Genomic DNA, 21,853 nt, shown 5'->3' on the forward strand with positions numbered 1-21,853 from the left:
CAAAAACCGGGATAAAAACTATCCTATGTTCTTTCCCGGGACTCAAACTATCTCTATGCCAAATTTCATCAAAATCGGTTGCGAGGTTTAAGCGGGAAAGCGTAACAGACAGACAGACAGACAGAGTTACTTTCGCATTTATAATATTAGTTGGGAAGATTACAATTTATAAAATACTAGCTTTCCGCCCGCGGCTTCGCCCGCGTGGAATTTTGTCTGTCACAGAAAAACTTTATCGCGCGCGTCCCTGTTTCAAAAACCGGGATAAAAACTATCCTATGTTCTTTCCCGGGACTCAAACTATCTCTATGCCAAATTTCATCAAAATCGGTTGCGAGGTTTAAGCGGGAAAGCGTAACAGACAGACAGACAGACAGAGTTACTTTCGCATTTATAATATTAGTTGGGATACTAACGTTAATCTCTCCAGTAAATTATGTTACGTAGATTTGGTGAATCCATCATTTTTCTTGATCAAAGAATAATAAAATTTTATTTATGCTTTCATGTTCATTTAAAACTTTTTGAAGGCAATCATGGATTGTGCCAGCTACTTTACAGGTTGTTTCGTGGATTTATGTAGGCTTCTTTTCTGTTCGTTTTTCCGAGAATGCCTGTAATAGAAACATGCTTGAGTTTGCTTTAAAAACTTAGGTTGTGTGTTTTGGGCGAAGGTTGTGACATGTAAACTTTGTTACTTTTTGAGAATATTTAAACAGTTTTAAAAGACGAGGTCACTGTAACACTATAACCAAATTATTTTAGATATTGGTCTAGCATTTAAGACTTATAAAGTACTGACCGCAAGTTAGAACCAAATGACGTCCACAGCTGGAAAAAGGATTTCCACACGTAGACTTAGTAGGACAATAGCCAGAAGAAAGAAAAAAGTTAAGGTTTTTACAACTGCATCCATCCATCCATATTATTTCTTCTCCTACCCACCTAGCAGGGTGTAGGTATTTGAAATTGAATTCTGCCATTCACCTAGGACAACATATCCTGCAGCCCTAGATCCTTTGTTCGTATGTGGAAGTTAATTGTGGTTGCTTGTTCCAGGTCGCGCAGGGGCCGCCGGTCACCATGGCAACCGGCGTTGAAACAAACCCCTGAAACTATTGGTGAGTAACAACCAGGCATATACATGAATATGAAACATATGAATCCATATACAGCAGACGACAGCAACTAAGAAACACCATGGCATCTTATGTTAGTTGTAATAGGTGTGATTATGCAATCTTCTTCTTCTTGCCGTGTCGACAACAAACATATACAGTGTCAGCCCAAAACTCCGCTACAAGAGTGGCATTGTCAGTGGCATTCATTAAATCTTCCTGCGTGCAGTTGTTTGGGCATTATGCAATAAAGAATAAAATTATGGTCATGCATATACTGTTGACAGAAGTACTTCATGGTATTCATCTGGTTAATTAGGTAACTTAACCGTTGACGTGACGTGACCCAGCAGTCAGACTGGGTTAAAAGTATACGATATCATATCAAGTATACGATAATATCATGTATGGGATTTCGTGGGATAGTTAAAATTCAAATTCTTCAAAATATCCCTGAGTTAATTTTGACTTGATTTGCACAAGACTGCAAATACTAATTAATTCCTTGCTGCTGTTGTCGTTACTTTGTACTGCAATGCAGAGGTTTATTCCAAGTTATCATGCTTGCAGAACTAATTTTTATTTGATTGATTTCTTTATTTCTTTAATATAAAATGAAGAGTACCGTGTTTCGTAAGACACGTTATGCTGCAGAGTCGATTTGTGCCATGTTGAACGCATAGTAAGGCGGTTCATAAAAGTCCGATTAGTAACCACGAAAAAAACCTTTACTGAGTAAATTAATGTCACGCCCGTATTCACAAACGATGCTTGCTTAAATGAAGCAGAAAATCGAACGCACAGCGTTGAATAGAGCTGATAGAGCTTCGCGATTGGTTCATGTGTCACCCTGTGCGTCCACGCGCACTGTGAGACCTCATAGTAATAGAAATGTTTGTGAATACGGACGTCAGTTACACATACAAGTAGGTACAACATTATGCATGTATGAGTCTCCTTTCACGATAGATTAGGAAAATTTTTACCGAAGTTATTCACTGAAAAATGACTTCTTACCAAGTTTTAAACCTACTTTTTGCCGATAAATCTAATTATGAGAAATCTAGAGCGGGAGAAAATGTATCGATAGACTATTTGAAATTCAAATTATCGTCATTATATCGGATTATCGAGCTGTACGATGACAGCGCGATGTTTTGTGACGTTTAAGATAGCATTCGGATCAAGACGACCGCGACGCGAGACCGCGACTCGAGACCGCGACCGGCGACCGGTCGCAGGTCGCAGGGCGACAGCTACTTACGAATCTTCGCGACAAGAGTCGTGCGACCCATACGAAACTCAGTATGCTTGCAGTTACTAAACTAAACGGTTGTATTCCATCCATCTGTAAACAATAAAAATAAGTACCTTTTCTAATAAAAATATGTATCATTTGAACTTACTTGTTTTATTCAATGCTTTTCCAATGTTTTCCCAAATATTGTCTCTCACAGTATTATCTTTATAAGCTTGAAGTCTCGTATCGAATAAAGGTGCGTTTTTACTTACTAATTCTATTAAAATTTCGTCTTCGTGCGAAGAAAACACGGCCATTTTGCATCTGTCGCGCCACGGCACTGCCTTGTGAGCGACCGAGTCGCGCGACGCAAGTAGCCGGCAGGCCACGCCCACACGTCGCGCGACTCGGTCGCTTGCATCCGTCAGCACTTCCTATTAATTCATATAAAGCAGTGGGTCGCGGTCGCTGGTCGCGGTCNGAGCGACCGAGTCGCGCGACGCAAGTAGCCGGCAGGCCACGCCCACACGTCGCGCGACTCGGTCGCTTGCATCCGTCAGCACTTCCTATTAATTCATATAAAGCAGTGGGTCGCGGTCGCCGGTCGCGGTCTCGAGTCGCGGTCTCGCGTCGCGGTCGTCTTGATCCGAATGCTACCTTTAGAGCCAAACACACGATGCGTTGCGGCGCCGCACCGCAACCGAATCGTGCGGCGTGGCTCCGCAATGCTCGTGTGCCCGCTACAGATATTTCCTATGTAAGACGATGCAGCGATAAAAGTGAACTATATGACTAAACTAAACTAAAGGCTATACAATTTGTGCCCATTTAAGTGTTATAAGGGCTGAAGAAGCGCTTTTAACTCCATTATACAGCTCCTTGTACAGCTTTTAGTATCCAGGTAAACCGTATAGATAGAGGCTGCTGTAAGCCTTTTTGTGCTAACTGAACCACTCCGGCGTCGCACCCCCGCCGCAACGCATCGTGTGCTCTGGCTCTTATATCGAGTGCCGAGGCTTCATTTGCATGTCATTTGCGAATTGCTACTTGTTTGCCTCGATGATACTCGACGTGTAATTAATTTGGTTACAATCTTTAGAAAATACAATGATATTGGATCAATATTCATGAGGTTTCTACCTTTTGAAGTAAATACTTCAATTAAGTATCCTTTGTTTGGTTTCTAAATAAAATTACGATATTCTTCTTCATTTCATAAGTGGGGTTACAGCAGTTGTAGATAGAAAGACACTCTCATGAGTTTCACAGAAAAGTTTTCATCTATCACTGTACATCCCGCTGAACGGGATATCTTCTTTTGATTTGACCTTCTCTTGATGATATGCTTTAATTTTTTTTTGGACTATCCCGTGGATTTATTGCCGCTGTGATTCTGCCAAAGTCAAGTGTTTAAGGAGACACGCTATGCTTTAATTCTGAGTGAGAACTGAGATGGAATTTTAATGGCAACCGCACTCAAGCAGTTTACCAAACAACTTTTTAGCCAAAGGACTGACTGAATATTATGATCGGCAAGGACTGATTTGCATCCCTCGGACAACAAAACGTACCTTGTTATTGGTATCGTCCCTTTATCAGTCCAAAGCATAGGTAAACATCTGTTGGATTCTAACCAGTACGACACACTTACGACAAATAAAATAATATTGAATATTGAAAAATAATACACGTCATGTCAGGGTCTCGATCGGTTCACTTGTATCAACGTGTGACGTCTCAAACAATAAATAATTCAGAAAAACTCGACAAACGTACTGGCCCAAATATCGGACGCGTCCTAGTGGCACGCACAGCTGTTTCAATAATATATGACTGCTTTCTTACGACAGTATTATTTTATGCTCCGCTGACTCGGAGGCTTGAATAAATGAGTAAAAGATAAGTTCTGGGCCTTTACTTTAGCCTTTCGTTTCATAAACGTTTTTCTATCGTATGGTCTGTGACTGATGTTAATATCTTAAAGTATTGTACCTAGATACTTTTGCTTAGGTTGCCTATTTATAGAAGTGTGGGAAGAGAGAGAAATGGTTCATCTGCTTCGTACAATATATCAAATGAATGTCAATCATAAAAGGATGATGTCCATGGTCCAAAGATTGCCACGTGTTATTGTCCAGTCGAAATTATATTGTTTCGTTGCAGATCAATAAGTGTTAAGAAGTTTATCAAACTAGGTACATAATTATGGCGACAAATTATACTGCTAATCGCTTACGTTACAATTTCACTGGCGCTTCTAAATCAACCTACATAAATCAATTCCAGTGCCTCATCAGCGAGGCCTGAGCAGAAGCAATGGGGATGTTGCCTGGGTCAAAAAGCAAGAGTTTTAATTAGTCCGTCAGTTAACTTATCAAAAAATACTCTACACGTATTTTTCACTTTTTCAAACTAATGAAAATTTAAAGAGATAAAGCGCCCCAAAGTTCATAAGAAGAGGCCCGTGACGTCAACGCTTGCTTAAAAATGCCGCACGTTGTGACGTCGTGCGCAACTTCAACGCACCATAACTATGTAATTATTTGTTAGATTGACAAATAAAAATATATGTGTCCAATATTTTTTGATATTAAACATTACGGACTAAAAAAATTTTTTTAGGCAACTAGCCTATTACCGCCATTTGGTTTTTAAATCAGCTGCTAAGCGACGGACTATAAATTCATAGCGGAGCTCCCGAGCGCCTCCAGTTAATTGACAAATAAATTAAAAAGACTCGGTCTTTGTGCGAATATTGTATTTTGTTGAGCACCTACATAAATCTATCTTTTATATCCTTAAAGCAACAATGGCTATATCAATTTTTGACGTTTTGTTTTTTTTTATTCCATCTTCGGCCTGATCAACACTTTCCATCGGGTGAGATGCGGGCCAAGAGCTTTCCCATTGTGCTTATAAATGCCTGGTGGTTTCGGTACTCCAGCTATCAGTTGCCACCTCTGTAAGACAGGTCTGGTAAACAACCAATGATAACTCATGAATCAGTAAGTAGTCACAGAGCTTTCTTTCTTAGTTCAATACAAGCATTCGCTTGGGTAGTGTAGAAGCTCAACTCAATTTAGGTAGGTAACCGATGATCTCAAGAAGATAACTGGAAGCGGGTGGATAAAAAAAGAGTGTGCTTGTGTGTTTTTTAGTCCAGCAATAGATTGTATTGACTGCAATGATAAATGATGGGTAATTAAAACACTAGCAACGCCAATCAGATTATTCTATTGCATACGGCTGGCATTTTGAAGGATGCTTTCGACCTCGTACAGATCATGTGAACTATTACCAAAACACGTAACACAACTATTGTGCACGACAATAATGATGAAAGCTAATGTCTGATCCGATTCGACACCATAATTGCTGTGACCATCGACCACGTTTATTTTGAACCCTATAGCTTGAGTATAAAAGCGGTGATTTAGGCTGTCCATGGCAACATAGTGTTGCAACATGGTACAGATATGACCACAGACAGACCCAATTCCCAGGCTCGGTGGAGCGGATCACGGATTTGTTGCGTTCGACTATCTGGAATGAAACGTAATATATCGTTTAAAGCTAAAACTAGATTAAACTTAATTGGATGAAGTAAAAGTGCCTTTAGTGTACGCATTTGGGATGATTGCCAATAGGCTGTGCGATTATGATCATAAAAGTGATCATAGATAAATAAATATCCTTGGACATTTTACACTGCGCCTCTAGTCCCAAACTAAGCAAACTTTTTTAAGATCAGTGATTTTAAATTTGTAGACCCCATTTGATTGATCATCACTGCTTTGATCTCATTCAAGAAAGGGGCGTTTTTCATCATCATTATCATCATTATGTCTCCACAGTCTAAAAACACCAGAGATAAATTAACGAATTAGCTCACACTCCCACGCTGGCCAGACGGTTTTGTTGGGGAGGCAAATAACTAACTTACTCGTTAAGCTGTCGGCCAAATAACATAGTTACTCCAAGACATGCTCCATCCGTCACGTAACCCACATCCCAATTTGGCATAAGAAGTCGACCAAGGTCGCCTCCGTGAAGTAATCCGCGTTCCGAGATAACCTCCATACATCACGCATGCGTTATGTGCGATGTAAATGACGTCATTTGGGAATGGACACTGGTGTCAGACATTCAAGGGCCGTTAGTTAAGGCAATAAATGTGGTTTATGGTCGGCCACCGTGGTCCGGTGGTGAGATAATAGAGTCGGAGATTCTGGTTTCGATTCTTAAATGAGACACATATTGTTTACAATTTGCAAGTTTGGTTAGGTCGTCGTAGAGTTAAATGAAAAGTTTTTGATTCCGTAATTGGAAGGGGTTGCCCACACCGCTTTTGGCTAGTGTGGCAGTATAGGCTAAGTTTTCAATTTGCCTCTGGTGAATTTGTTTGTTGTAAAATAAAAGGCGTGAAGTTTTTCCTTTTCTAAAAGAACGGGTTGATCTTACTGTATGTTAAGTTCTGTCAGAATTACACAACATGAATTTTTGTCACACTCCATTGAGTTATGCTGTATCAAAGAAAATCTCTTCAAACAACTCCAATATTCAATTACCTGCACATATTGACTTAATCAAAGCATAACCGTTATAAATCTCTTGTATGCCTCCATAAAGCCGTAACTGTAATTACTACTACATGCCGCTAATTCTGTCATCTCCTTGGCAAATTATCCGATTACCTCCAATTAACGTTGTCGTTTGTCTTTATGATATTTCGCACCAACTTATTGTTGGTCATCAACAGTACGTTGACTCTATTATGTGTAGTTTGTCATGTTACTTTGAACTTTGTTCTGATGTGTATAAAGTGGACATTACTTGTGATGAGTTAATAGGGGTAAGCTTGAGAGGGATTGGAAGGGTCACAGTATTTAAGTTTATTATATTGAAGTTATTGGAAGAGAATTAGAGACTCTAATGTAACATTCTTCATCGTATTCACTTTGCACGTGGCTTTGCTACGTCTATAACAAGTTATAAAACAGTCGTATGTTATGCGAATTTTCCGAATCGTTTTCAAATACGAATTTCACATGATTTACAATCCATCTCTTCCTAATTTATTGCAATGTTGATTGATAGTGATTATTGTCAACTGTTGTCGTGGGGCTTTAGAAGTTACTTAACTTTAAGCCTTTCAAGTCTCGAGTTTTTGATTCTAAGAAGTTTGTTTAAATAGTTATATTAATTAGGTAAATTCTTCTACTAGGCCACTGAACTTAATCCCGGCTTGTTCTTTCCACTAATAGCAAACATAGTTTCATACTTATAGTTATCATAGTTTCACGGAATGGCATGAAAAATCGTTAGCTGATGATTTTAGGATTTCCACTGAAAAATATTTCACGAAAGATCTTCACCAGTCATCAAATTACAGGCACCCCATTTGCCTTAATGATTTTACTCCACCAGATTTGGCTTTCAGATATTTTTTATCTGCCCATTAAAAGTCGCCCCTGTCTGGTATTCATTTTATATTCTACTATAATTTAATCTGCCTTTCGCATCGGGCGGCATTTTATACGGGTTCAATTTGTATGAAGATTTATTTCATCAGATAGCAGTATCTAGCGGATTGAAATTATGTCCACATTTATTATTGTCTCTGAAAATACAATCATACTCGTAATAGAATACTTATTCTTCTGAAAATATATACCCGTAAAATAGTATAAGATTTTAAACTTTCGCGTTCCATTTCAACTAAAATAGAAAGACACGGGTCTTAACGCAACGTATATTAATGTAATGAGTTACATAATGTAATACGCGTAATAGAATGCTACCTAATTATCTTGTATTTATAGAGATTCCGTTTTGTTAACATTTACAATGGATTTATTCGTATTGTCTACTATTTTAGGAAATAATTTTGATGTTGTAAATACAACCTTTCTTAATCATAGCAATGTACCCAAATGATGATAGACATCATTGTGTTTTTTATTTCGATTCAAAAGTGTCTGACACCTGAAAAATTCTCAGTAGTTCTCATAATTTTTCAAGTCCCCGTATCATGTAATAACAATTGACCCTTCTTGAACTTGAAATCCATACTTAACAATCTCCATAATATCCTGGGAACTTCCCCCATCACACCATAACTAATACATCGCGGAGAAAAAGTGCGCTACCCTCTCCGTCACGCAGACCTTGATTCTGTCTCTTTCTCACAGCATCCGTATCGATTTGCGGGGTAACCTTGAACCCCGTTGTGCGGGTAAACAGACACGTGACCTTGTCATGGGAGATAGCTTATCGTTCATGAGCCCTTGCCTTGCTTAATGAAAGTAGAATGTGTGGCCTGCGCTTATAAAAAGGTTGTTAGGCTGAATGAGCAGAAGCCTTTGCGCGTTTTTGGGTGACTTTTTTCTTTTTTTTTTTAATTTAGTCGCTTGGGAGGGCGGTAATTTTGTTTTAATTAAGGTTCTATAGAATGTTCATAGCTGACACATTACCTTTTTAAAGAGTATGAACAGGTTTTGCTATTTTAGGGCGACTTTTAATACGATGTCTTGTTGAAAGGGTCTCATTATATTGCAAATTACAATACCATTACGGTTCAATATTTTCATGACTTAGGTATTAAACTTCTGAATTAAGGTCTAATGATTAACTAAATGAGTATAGGTACATACTTTTTCGATTAATTTTGATAGAGTCGGGTTCTTAAACAAAGTCCAAGAATAGAATTCTCTCTATTTTGTGACCTCAGAACCCGTATGAAAAAGAAGAAATTAAGAATTAATAAATGTAAATATCTGCGATAAAAAAAACCAATTAGTTTCCGCGAATCATTTAACGAGTAAGAATTTAAAATAAATCTTTTCCAACGCTTTGAAGAGTCATTAACATTGGACAAGTCCCCGATTGTTTTCAAAATCTCTCTGACTGAATAACACTTGAGAATTGAGATCGAGAACAATGCGAGCTTAAGTCGCACTTATCTTATACACGAGCCGTCTTTGCGTAGGTGTCCACAAACAGTAAACAAAACACAATTCTAAGTCCACGTGGTAGAGTCAATATTCCTTTGTAACATAAACTAGGATTGGCTATGGAGCTGGAGGCTGCGGATATAATAGCGCATGTAGAACTGTCCGTATGTCCCTTATGAGAGATTTTTACAGACTTTATTGAAGTAATAATCAAAGAAGGAGTCTTCCAGCGACATGGACCTCTTTTAGCTTGGTCCACGGGCCAAGTCACGGGATTAAAATAAAAAAAAATCCTGCAACTGGGTCCACCTTCAATGTTTTTATTTACAAATTAAACACGAAATTATATAGAATTAGAGTGGGCCCAGTTACTGGAAGAAAAAATATTTTAAAATTCAATTCAGCGACTTGGGTCGTGGACCAAGCCAAAAATGGACTGGAAAACTCCAAAGATACAAGCTTTATAATTTAATCCGCCCTTATTCCTTTGAATATAAAAATAATCTATACTTCTGACAAACAATGTAAATTACGAAGCACGTGTAAAATTTTACACGAGGATATTTTCCTTGCGGCGTTCTTGTTTTATTTACCTACATTATGTATCTATCTATCTATGTCAGCCTTTGGGNAGATTTGGCTTTCAGATATTTTTTATCTGCCCATTAAAATTCGCCCCTGTCTGGTATTCATTTTATATTCTACTATAATTTAATCTGCCTTTCGCATCGGGCGGCATTTTATACGGGTTCAATTTGTATGAAGATTTATTTCATCAGATAGCAGTATCTAGCGGATTGAAATTATGTCCACTTTTATTATTGTCTCTGAAAATACAATCATACTCGTAATAGAATGCTATATCTTGTATTTACAGAGATTCCGCTCTGTTAACATTTACAATGGATTCATTTGTATTGTCTACTATTTTAGGAATGAAATTTTGATGCTGAAAAACAACCTTGTTGATAGCAATGCAAATGATGCCAGACATTATTTTATGTTTCTTTTTTTCGATTTAAAAGCGATAGACAAAAAATGACACCTGAAAAAACCTCAGAAGTTCTCATATTTTTTCAAATCCCCGTATCATGTTTCATAACAATTGACCCTTCACAACTTGAACTTCAAATCCCTATTTAACAATCTCCATAATATCCTGGGAACTTCCCCTATCACACCATAACTAATACATCCCGGAGAAAAAGTGCGCCACCCTCTCCCTCACGCAGACCTTGGTTCTGTCTCTTTCTCACAGCATCCGTATCGATTTGCGGGGTAACCTTGAACCCCGTTGTGCGGGTAAACAGACACGTGACCTTGTCATGGTAGATAGCTTATCGTTCATGAGCCCTTGCCTTGCTTAATGAAAGTAGAATGTGTGGCATGCGCTTATAAAAAGGTTGTTAGGCTGAATGAGCAGATGCCTTTGCGCGTTTTTGGGTGACGTTTTTCTTTTTTTTTATTTGGTCGCTTGGGAGGGCGGTAATTTTATTTTAATTAAGGTTCTATAGAATGTTCATAGCTGACACATTACCTTTTTAAAGAGTATGAACAGGTTTTGCTATTTTAGGGCGACTTTTAATACGATGTCTTGTTGAAAGGGTCTCATTATATTGCAAATTACGATACCATTACGGTTCAATATTTTTATAACTTAGGTATTAAACTTCTAAATCTAATACTTAAAAAAACTCGAATTATGGTCTAATGATTATTAACTAAATGAGTAGGTACATACGTTGTCGATTAATTTTGTTAAAGTCGTGGTTCTTAAACATTAAACAGAGTCCATAAGAATAGAATTCTCTCTATTATAAAATATTCTTATGGACTCTGACCTTAGAACCCTCAGAAAAAGATGAAATTAAGGATTAATAAATGTGGATATCTGCGATAAAAAAATCCAATCAGATTCCGCGAATCATTTAACGAGTAAGAATTTAAAATAAATCTTTTCCAACGCTTTGAAGAGTCATTAACATTGGACAAGTCCCCGGTTGTTTTCAAAATCTCTAACTGAATAACACTTGAGATTGAGATCGAGAACAATCGGAGCTTAAGTCGCACTTATCTTATACACGAGGCGCCATTGCGTAGGTGTCCACAAACAGTAAACAAAACACAATTCTAAGTCCACGTGGTAGAGTCAATATTCCTTTGTAACATAAACTAGGATTGGCTATGGAGCTGGAGGCTGCGGATATAATAGCGCATGAAGAACTGCCGTATGTCCCTCATGAGGGATATTTTACAGTTTTTATTGAAGGAATATTCAAAGAAGGAGTCTTCCAGAGACATGTACCTCTTTTAGCCTGGTCCACAGGCCAAGTCGCTGGATTGGAATTTAAAAAAATCTTCCAACAACTGGGCCCTTCAACCTTCAATGCATACATTTAATATGGAAGCCGGAAACATTGAACTTTCGGATAGATCCAGTTTATTCTTTAACCTATCATTGGTACCGTTTGATAGAGCTCATGAAGCACTTTTCAGGATCGGTCTATCTATCTAGTTTTTTGATATCTTGTATAGTTTAGAAATAGTCGAGTGAGATCACTTATCGTCCACCCTGTATAGAATTAGAGTGGGCCCAGTTACTGGAAGAAAAAATATTTAAAAATTAAATCCAGCGACTTGGCCCGTGGACGAATCTAAAAGTGGGCTGGAAAACTCCAAAGAAACAAGCTTTATAATTTAATCCGCCCTTATTCCTTTGAAAATAAAAATAATCTATACTTCTGTTCTGAGAAACAATGTAAATTACGAAGCACGTGTAAAATTTTACACGAGGATATTTTCCTTGCGGCTTTCTTGTCTTATTTAGCTACTTATTTGTTGCTAAATAACATCTATTACATCGTCTTAAGATGCCATAGTGTACAGCTTGATCTGCCGCCGTCTGTAAAACTGTAAACCAATAGTTTTTAGATAGAAAACTAAACCAATTTTACTTTTCAGACACGAATTTAGAATTACGATTTAATTAGAGATTGGCCTGTATTACAGCCTGTATTATGAAACGGCATTCAAATATGAATCTACTCTCAAGTATGCATTAAATATGAAACTGCCATCGACCACAAACTTTAATCTATGTAAGTTAGTCTTGAGCATCAACTCTAAATTCGGGTTTCAAACTTGTTGAGCTTCCGAAAAGCCTTCAGATTCGCAGCAAGCTAAATTACGATAGCGTAATATGATTAGTAGTGCGGAGTTAATTCATTAGCCAACTACCGTTAGGCATAGTAAAGGTGAATTAGTTTCAGTAAGTAGGTTTAGTATCGCATTCTGGGCTCGCGACTGTGCGACGGGCGCCCGCAGTGAGTGTGCGAGCGCGATAGCACCATAATTACGCGCGAGCGATAAGGATGGGTAGCTTGGGGTCATTGGACAAAATTATACGTGCTCACGGACCAGGCTTTACCGTTGCACAGTCACGAAACATTTTTTTACAATAAGCGCCAGCTAGCCCCATTATCTAATATAATAAAAATAGTCGTCTTAAAGTCACTTTGGGAATCCTTATGCTTTTGTTACTTTTTATTTAACCACAAAGAGGAAGCTCTTGGCCTGTATCTCACCTGATGGTAAGTGATGATCAGGTTGAAGGTGGAAGCGAGCTTCACTCGGAATCCTCAACCACAGAGGAACTGGCTATCTTATCTCTTAACTGCCGGAACACAACAATGCTGTTAACTGATAACTACTGTGTTCGTACTGGCCTATTGTGTCTCTGTCAATAATCTAAAGTTTCTGCCCAACTCAAGAGTTAGTATGTTATACGAGAAAGCTGTATCTTACGTTCAAGAAAATAAATCAGTTTATACAATTTACTCAACGTGGTTCGTGGAAAGCGCATACGTTCTTTCCCTGTTCAACACAACACAACGATCCCCTTTTGCAAAATTAAATCAATACCACGTTCCACGAATTTACGTGAATTCGTGAATTCACGAACGTACAAAGATAACGAACGAATTTATGTTCGCATTGTATGATCATGGATTAGTATGCATCTGTTTTCGCTGAGTAATTGCGATGTGACTTTCTGGCTGAATGTAGTATACTGTGCACTAGCGATCAGTAGCGATCTACATTAGTCACTGGTCTAGGTGGAATTTAATATTAACAGCGCGTCAAGTGAGCATACCTATATACGTGGAAGATACAATTATGGATGTCTTGCTAGATAGATTGATATGTTAGGATTTAGAAGCTTTCATGCTATGAACTTCGTTTCAGAAATTTAGGGTCATCTTGACACAGGGATATTCGCCAAAACAGGCTTTAAGGGCCAGTTTCATAGGTTCCTAATTTAGTTTCTGACATAAGTATAACGCTATCTAAGAAATTACGATGACTTCTTCCAGATATCTCTTTTCGAGACCGTTTTTATTAGGCGTACAAGTTTCTATGGGCTATTTGGCGGTGGGGAAAAAGGCCTTCATTTTATCAGTGAATCCTCAAAAAATACAACAGCATACAGGGTTTGCTGATGTTAAAGACAATTTAAGCAACACCTGTAATACCAGATTTTCAGTATGTTCATCTTCTTAGGATATAATAAAAACGAGGTGACCGACCATCTTTTGTAGCTTTCTTGAATTCTTTTCAACAGGTTTCCCTATATCTACGTTCATGTAGCAACACTTTCATGGTTCTCCATACGAGTACTCCTGCTCTTTAACTCTTTATCTACCCTACCTAAGTGACCCTTATTAACCATGTGTTTTCATGTTTCCAGGCGCGGTGGGCGGATGTCGGGCGGCGGCGCCGGGCTCATGTCGTGCGTGCGCGAGGGCTCCCTGGAGCCGCCCTACCGACCGCCGCACAGCGAGCCGCACAACCATGGTACGTGGACACTTTAGTACTGTTTCAAGCAATAGAAAAAAATAATTCCAATAATGAGCAAAAACACCTAACGTCTGCGCTGCCTATATCCAGGGCTTGCTAGGACGTAAAAACTTGCCTTGTTTTTCCCCTGGTGTCAGCTATGACAAGGCAAGCCTTCTAGCCTATGATTTCTAGAGAGCAGAACTAATTCGAAGAGCAGAGACCATACATTTTCCGGCCTTATGATGATCATTCGTGGGAAGGCGAGACATGTTATGACCACAATTCAGAGCATCTGAAGACTGTAGTCTCAGGCTGGCTTTGAAGTGGCGGAATAAATAAAAGAAAAGTGAAAGAGAGAGAAGACAGTTCAGGATTTGATAAAATGACTGAGATCTGATCTGAATCGAGTTTTGAGCGTTGCTTTGTAATATGAAATTACGGACTAGAATGCAGTAATTCTGAATTAGGGTTTGTTAATAATTGAAGTACGTAGGCCTCTTTTAGGCACTTAATGCTTTAGTTGACTCTCTAGCTAAGTACTACCTCACCATATTTTTCGAATAGATGTAAAAAGTAACAGGCAAACATCAATTTGTTTGCGCAAACTATCGCACTTTTAAGGGTCTTACTGCTATACTACCTTATAATATTCCACAGGTGGGGGCCTGGTGACCTGTAGAACAGGTTTTAAACAAAACCTATTTCAGGCACCAGTCCCACACAAACTTAGTATTAAGTACCTATAGCATAATGTATTTTTACCAAATGTAATTGCTAACCTAAGTTTGTGAGGGGAAATAAATGATTTATTTATTTATTATTAATATATTGATAGAATTAATTTGCTATAGATTTTGATTCGCCCCTTGCTATCATTTCAGGCGAAGGGCGCACAGGCAGGTTCCTGCGCGGGCTGCGGCGCATGTTCAAGCGGCGCGGAAGCGGCGCGCGCGCGGCCTCGCCCGACCCCAAGAGCAGCTCCACCAGCGAGCTGCTGGACGCAGACCGCCATGCGAGGAGAAAGTGAGTATTCTATAGTCTGGTCCGTGAGCACGTAGAATTTTGTCCAATGACCCCAAGATACCCATCCTTATCGCTCGCGCGTAATTATGTTGCTGTCGCGCTCGCACACTCACTGCGGGCGCCCGTCGCACAGTCGCGACAGCAATATAATTACGCGCGACCGATAAGGATGAGTAGCTTGGGGTCATTGGACAAAATTCTACGTGCTCACGGACCAGGCTTTAGCAGAGGCTTAGTAAGACCACCTGTCTCAGCGAACCTGAGCTCCACCAGGAAAGTAGAATGCCAAGCGAGGAGGAAGTAAGAGTATAGGGCTATCTGACTCAGGGTTGCAAATTCATTCCCAGGCAGACTCAGCGCCCAACTAGCTCTATCTTATCAAGACTTCTATGGTCGCCGCTGTGAGCAATCAATTCAGACCTGACCGTCACTGAGATCTAGTGCTAAGACCACCTGTCTCAGACAGTGTCTCTAGTTCCTGCGCGGGCTATGGCGCTTGTTCAAGCGGCGCGCGCGCAGCTTCGCCCGACCCCAAGAGCAGCTCCACCAGCGAGCTGCTGGACGCAGACCGCCATGCGAGAAGAAAGTAAGTTCATGGGACTCATTCCAGGGTCACTGCCTCTCGTCTCGTAAGACCACCGGTATAAGACACAGAGGCCCCAAGCTCAAGCGTCGGAGGAGTACGGTAGCGGCGCGCACCCAGGCTCGCCCGACCACAAGAGCAGCTCTACCAGCGAGCTGCTGGACGCAGACCGCCATACCAGGAGAAAGTAAGTTCATGGGACTCATTCCAGGGTCACTGCCTCTTATCTCGTAAGACCACCGGTATAAGACACAGGGGCCCCAAGCTCAAGCGTCGGTGGAGTATGGTAGCGGCTCGCGCGCAGCCTCGCCCGACCACAAGAGCAGCTCTACCAGTGAGTTGTTGGATGCAGACCGCCATGCCAGGAGAAAGTGAGTATTCTAGCAGAGGCATAGCAAGACCACCTGTCTCAGCGAACCTGAGCTCCACCAGGAAAGTAGAATGCCAACCGCCATGTGAGGAGGAAGTAAGATGATAGGGCTATCTGACTCAGAGTACAAATTCACTCCCAGGCGGACTCAGCGCCTAATAACTAGCTCTATCTTGTCAACCGTTCTATGGTCGCCGCTGTGATCTAGTGTCTGAGTGAACCTGGCTATCAGTTCAGACCTAACCGTCACTGAGGTTGGACGCAGACCGCCATGCCAGGAGAAAGCAAGTTGATAGGGCGGGCATCTTCGACCACATTAGACACAGAGCTCCCTTCACAATTTTGCTCCATTTGGTTTTGGTCCGCCTGGCTAGCTTCATCATCACCATCTTATTTAACCTTCTATGGTCGCTGCTGTGTAGTCTAGTGTCCCTTGTTCATGAATGAAGCTTCTTTTGAGTCAATGGTAAGACCGCCATCCATCAGGTCGAGGTCTCAGGTTCCTGCGAGGGCTGCGGCGCATGTTTCAGACACAGGGTTCTATGCCCAGGGCAGGTTTTGAGACCGCCTGGCTAGCTCTATCACGACCAGATCTTATTAAACCTTCTATGGTCGTGCTGTAGTAAACTGTCTCTTGGTCAGACACATGAATGAAGCTGGCTCCTTCTAACCGTCATCACTGAGGTCTAGTAGTAAGACCACCTGTATTAGATTAAAAAGTCTCGGGTTTCTGTGCGATAGCGCAGCCTCGCCCTACCCCAAGAGCAGCTCCTTCAGCGAGTTACTTGACGCAGACCGCCATGCGAGGAGAAAGTGAGTTGACAGGGCTTCTTCATCAAACACTTGTTTCAGACACAGGGTTCCATGCCCAAGGCAGGTTTTGAGACCGTCTGGCTAGCTTCACCACCCCCATCTTATTTAACCTTCTACGGTCGTGCTGTAGTGAACTGTCTCTTGCTAAGACACATGAATGAAGCTGGCTCCTTGTATTTCCTAACCGTCACTGTGGTCTAGTAGTAACACTACCCTTTATATATTTAAAAGTCTCGGGTTTCTGTGTGACAGCAGCGCGCGCATCCTCGCCCGATCCCAAGAGCAGCTCCACCAGCGAGCTGTTGGACGCAGACCGCCATGCCAGGAGAAAGTGAGTGACAGGACTCATTCTAAGGTCACTGCTGTGGTTTCGTAAGACCACCGGTATAAGACACAGAGACCCCAAGCTCAAGCGTCGGAGGAGTACGGTAGCGGCGCGCACCCAGGCTCGCCCGACTCCAAGAGCAGCTCCACCAGCGAGCTGTTGGACGCAGACCGCCATGCCAGGAGAAAGTGAGTGACAGGACTCATTCTAAGGTCACTGCTGTGGTTTCGTAAGACCACCGGTATAAGACACAGAGACCCCAAGCTCAAGAGTCGGAGGAGTACGGTAGCGGCGCGCGCCCAGGCTCGCCCGACCCCAAGAGCAGCTCCACCAGCGAGCTGTTGGACGCAGACCGCCATGCCAGGAGAAAGTGAGTTCATAAGACTTCTTCAGAAATACAAGACCACCTGTCTTAGACACGTGAGCCTGGCTCCTGCTATGAGGCCTAGCCGTCACTGTGGTCTAGTAGTAACACTACCCTTTTTAGAATCAAAAGTCTCGGGTTTCTGTGCGACAGCAGCGCGCGCAGCCTCGCCCGACCCCAAGAGCAGCTCCACCAGCGAGCTACTCGACGCAGACTGCTATGCCAGGAGGAAGTGAGTATTCTAGCAGAGGCCTAGCAAGACCACGTCTGTCTCAGACATGTGAACCTGGCTCCCTTCATCAGAACTAACTGCCACTGCGTCTAGTAGTAAGACCCACCTGTCCTAGATACGAGTAATCCTGAGCTCCATCAAGAAGCCATGCGAGGAGAAAGTGAGTCATAGGACTTCTTCTAGACAGAGATCCAGAATTCCTGCAGCTTGCCCGACCCTAATAGCAGCAAAAAGCTAACCACAGACCGTCATGCCAGGAGAAAGTGAGTTTATGGGTCTCCTTCTGTCAGACTGTCTCTGTGGTCTAGGTCTCAGACACAGACGGCCTCAGACTCGCCCGACCCCAAGAGCAGCTCCACTAGCGAGCTGTTGGACGCAGACCGCCATGCCAGGAGAAAGTAAGTTGATAGGGCGGGCTTCTTCGACCACATCAGACACAGAGCTCCCTTCACAGCAGGAAAATTTTGCTCCGTTTGGTTTTGGTCCGCCTGGTTAGCTTCATCATCATCACCATCTTACTTAACCGTCTATGGTCGCTGTTTCTTGTTCATGAATGAAGCGTCTTTGAGTCAATGGTAAGACCGCCATCCATCATCTTAGACTCAGAGGTCTCAGGTCTGCGCGGACTGCGGAGCGGCGGACTCAGCTCTATCTTATCTAACCTGCTGAGCTGAGCGAGCTGCTGAATGATGAACACCATGTCTCGGTCATAAAATTCCATTCCCAGAGGTGGCGAATATTATACTGTTTTGGTTGGTAAGCTTGTTCTGAGAACTCCTTTTAAATCTTACATCGTGTCAAAATTTAATAAACATAAATCAATAATCATAATGAAGAGCAATTCAATCACGATCTATTAATAAACTGCACCAGCCGAAGCAGATGTTCGACAGCTATTATTAAGATACTGCTTATTGCCCCAATCAGCCTTATTCTCGTGAATCATCATGAGTGCGCAGCCGATGGGTTTGAGTGCTCTGGAGTGGCTGAATTTGCATTCGCTGACTCACCGTTTAATTTATCGACTCTATATTCTAATTGAGAAACTAATAGATTGAGTATTAATCACAGTCAGCTTATTAGTAAATCTTTGGTATATGAGCTTTTAAAGACTTGAATATTTAAGTGTACCTACGAATTAATGTTGCACTCTCATGCATTGCCATCAGGTTAAGGATTTTTAGTTACATAATGTTTACGAGCATACATACATACGAGTATAACCATGTCTTTTGACATTTTTGTAGCTTTAATTTATATCACAGTGCATAATCAGTTCAAACAGGCTTACCTACTTGAACGTGTTGTATAGAAGGTGTAAAAGATTCACCTGCGTTTTTCATCGAGCCGCTGCCAACTATACAACTTTTTTGCTGCTGGATAAAGGCCTCCCTGAGGATTTCTTTTTCAACACACGGTCCTGCGCTGCTCCCATCTCGGAGATGTTTCCCGCAATCTTTACCAGATCATCGGTTCTTAGAGTGGGAGGTCCGCCTTTACTTCTCCGTTCCGTAGTCACCACTCGAGAACTTATTGTCCCAACGGCCATTAGCTGTGGCCCACAGCTCGTGGAACTGATGGACCACTGCATTGTATAATATTATTAATGTTACTTTTTTATTTCAGAGAGGGAGTGTACGGCAGCGGGCTGTCGGTATCGCACGACTCGGTGTTCACGGGCGAGCGCTCGGGCGACGAGTCGAGCGACGAGCGGCCGACGCCGGCGCACGGGCTCGGCCACGTCGCCACTTCACACCGGGTGAGTTCCCCTGGCCTATCTGGAAGTCTTTAAATAGACTTCGGACGCAGGTCGGCCATAATTATGTTCAGGTGGGGATTCATATATGGCTCAAACTTGGAGTGCAGGTGTGGTTTTGTTCCCCAGTCGATGAAGCACATGATGTCGTGCCCTGCGTGCCCAAACAACTGCACGCAGGAAGAATTAATGAAGGCTACTGACAACGCTATTCTTGTGGTGGAGTTTTGGGCCGACGCTGTTTAGGTTTGTTGTCGACACGACAAGAAGAAGAAGATCGGGTGACTCATCATCATCTTTTTAGCCATAGAACGCCCACTACTGAACATAGGCTTCCCCAATGATTTCCATGTTGACCGGTTGGTAGTGACCTGCGTCCAGCGCCTACTTGCTACCTTTATGAGGTCGGGTGAGTACAATCTGTAAACTCTGATGAGAAGAGTGATAGAAACATCAAACAGCACAAGATTGCATTTTGTACTATACAACGAAGGGCATAGCATCCATGGATTGCGTTTTCCACTGCGACGCATAAAGCGACAATAGCCCAACATCTAAATACCGAATCGAGATTCTATGAACGCTAGTTTGATCACTTTGATCGCCATCGACACGACTTCAAGATGAACCCATGATGAACCCACTCCTAACACACTGCTTTACTGTAGCATATCTAGTAGTTTGTTTACGAAGCATGGCAAAAGACTCGACAGATTAAATTACGATTGATGATAATATTAGGATTTTTAACAACAACTTGAATAGCCTAAGCAATTTTATGGTGTCGTAAAAGGAGAAGCTCTGGTTCTACCACCTCTACTATGAAATTATGTTACGCCACTAAAGCAATCGCTATGAAATTTGGCAGAATAATTGTCTATAAAATGTCGTTTTAGTACACAGTCGCAAAAAATGTCTTATTAAATTATAGTTTATAGGAAATTAAGCAAATAAAGTGGCGCGGCCGGGACGTATGCTTTGTCGCCACGCCAATCGTGCCGTGAGCATTTAAAACCCTTTAAAACTAGGTAAGATACGGCGATTTGAGCTTGTTGTAAACTTAGTTTTGTTATTACACAGTTGGGACACTTCGAAGGCCTTGAAGACGTAACTAAAGTTGTAAACAAAAGTTCTTGAAAGTATTTATAGTTTCCCAAGTTGCGAAGACGGCACCGCCATCTAGCGCTACGCAGTGATACTACTACGTTAAATCTATAACGCCATCTACAATTTCGTACGTGAACTTCTGCTTTAACGTCGTTGTGTTTATAGATGACCCACGCTGAACTGTCCCGCCAAACTCAATGACAGGGGGGCGCTACCATCGTTCAACTATATGGTTTCCAACATGGCAAAAATCTGAACCAGCGATCCGGTATTGACGGTGGCGCCCCACTGTCAATGTCATCGACAGGACAGTCCAGTATTTTGGAACTATACGTTTAGTGAGACTGGTTCAAAGGGGTTAATAAATATGAAAACAGTTTTGTTCACCCGAGAGAACTTCATAGTTGGCCTGTTCACATTATCATTATAAACTAAAACCTACATTATTTATGTAATTATGATGTATATTCTAAAGTTTCATTAAAATCAGTTCAGTGCTTTTCCATAAATATCAACAACAAAAATATTTTGTAGTTTTAGAAATCCCCAAGAGGGGACGTGCTGAAACATAGGTAGAATATTGATCAAGTTTTTAAGCTAATAAAACTGCGGGCATCAGTTAGTTCAAAATAAAAATACCTACAATACTATAGTTTTATACAAGTGATTCACCCAATCAAGACTTAATTAACACTTGAAACCGTCTGAATGGCACAAAAGGATCTTGCGACTAAAATTGGACTTCCTTTTCAAGCAAGGATATGTTTAATATAAAGCCATGATAAAATCATTAAATATAGCTCTATAATAAATAGACAAAAGCTGTATAAATTAATTAACGCAGAACGTTAAGAACTGAATTAATATTTTTTTATTTCTGTTAAGCAACAGAGCAACAGATTGTACAGGTTTGTCTAATGACGGCCTAAGTAAAATTGTAAAGGTCGCTGATGTGCGACCGAACTCCTTGGCCGCGCGCCTGGCCGGCGAGAAACTTCTTTTTATTTTTCGTGTTCTTTTTCGATTGTCACTTTTTTCTCTTCTCTCTTGACTTTTCTACTCTGAACTAAAAGCAATGTAACTTGATTTTATTTTACAATATAATTTTATTTTACACCACAAAGCCTTTC

General features: G+C 41.2%; 1 protein-coding gene across 1 annotated transcript; it reads left to right on the forward strand.

The window, feature by feature from the left end:
* Nucleotides 1-1,054: 1,054 nt before the first annotated feature.
* Nucleotides 1,055-19,688, forward strand: LOC114361459 (uncharacterized). Its single transcript, XM_028316490.1, has 4 exons — nucleotides 1,055-1,121; nucleotides 14,059-14,165; nucleotides 15,032-15,173; nucleotides 19,487-19,688. Exons 2-4 carry the CDS (start codon nucleotides 14,072-14,074, stop codon nucleotides 19,650-19,652), a joined length of 402 nt encoding a protein of 133 aa, XP_028172291.1. The 5' UTR covers nucleotides 1,055-1,121; nucleotides 14,059-14,071; the 3' UTR covers nucleotides 19,653-19,688.
* Nucleotides 19,689-21,853: the final 2,165 nt, after the last annotated feature.

This window comes from Ostrinia furnacalis, unplaced genomic scaffold (assembly GCF_004193835.3).
Source record: "Ostrinia furnacalis isolate ACB-3 unplaced genomic scaffold, ASM419383v2 OfSCF5750, whole genome shotgun sequence".
Classification (NCBI taxonomy): Eukaryota; Metazoa; Arthropoda; class Insecta; order Lepidoptera; family Crambidae; genus Ostrinia; species Ostrinia furnacalis.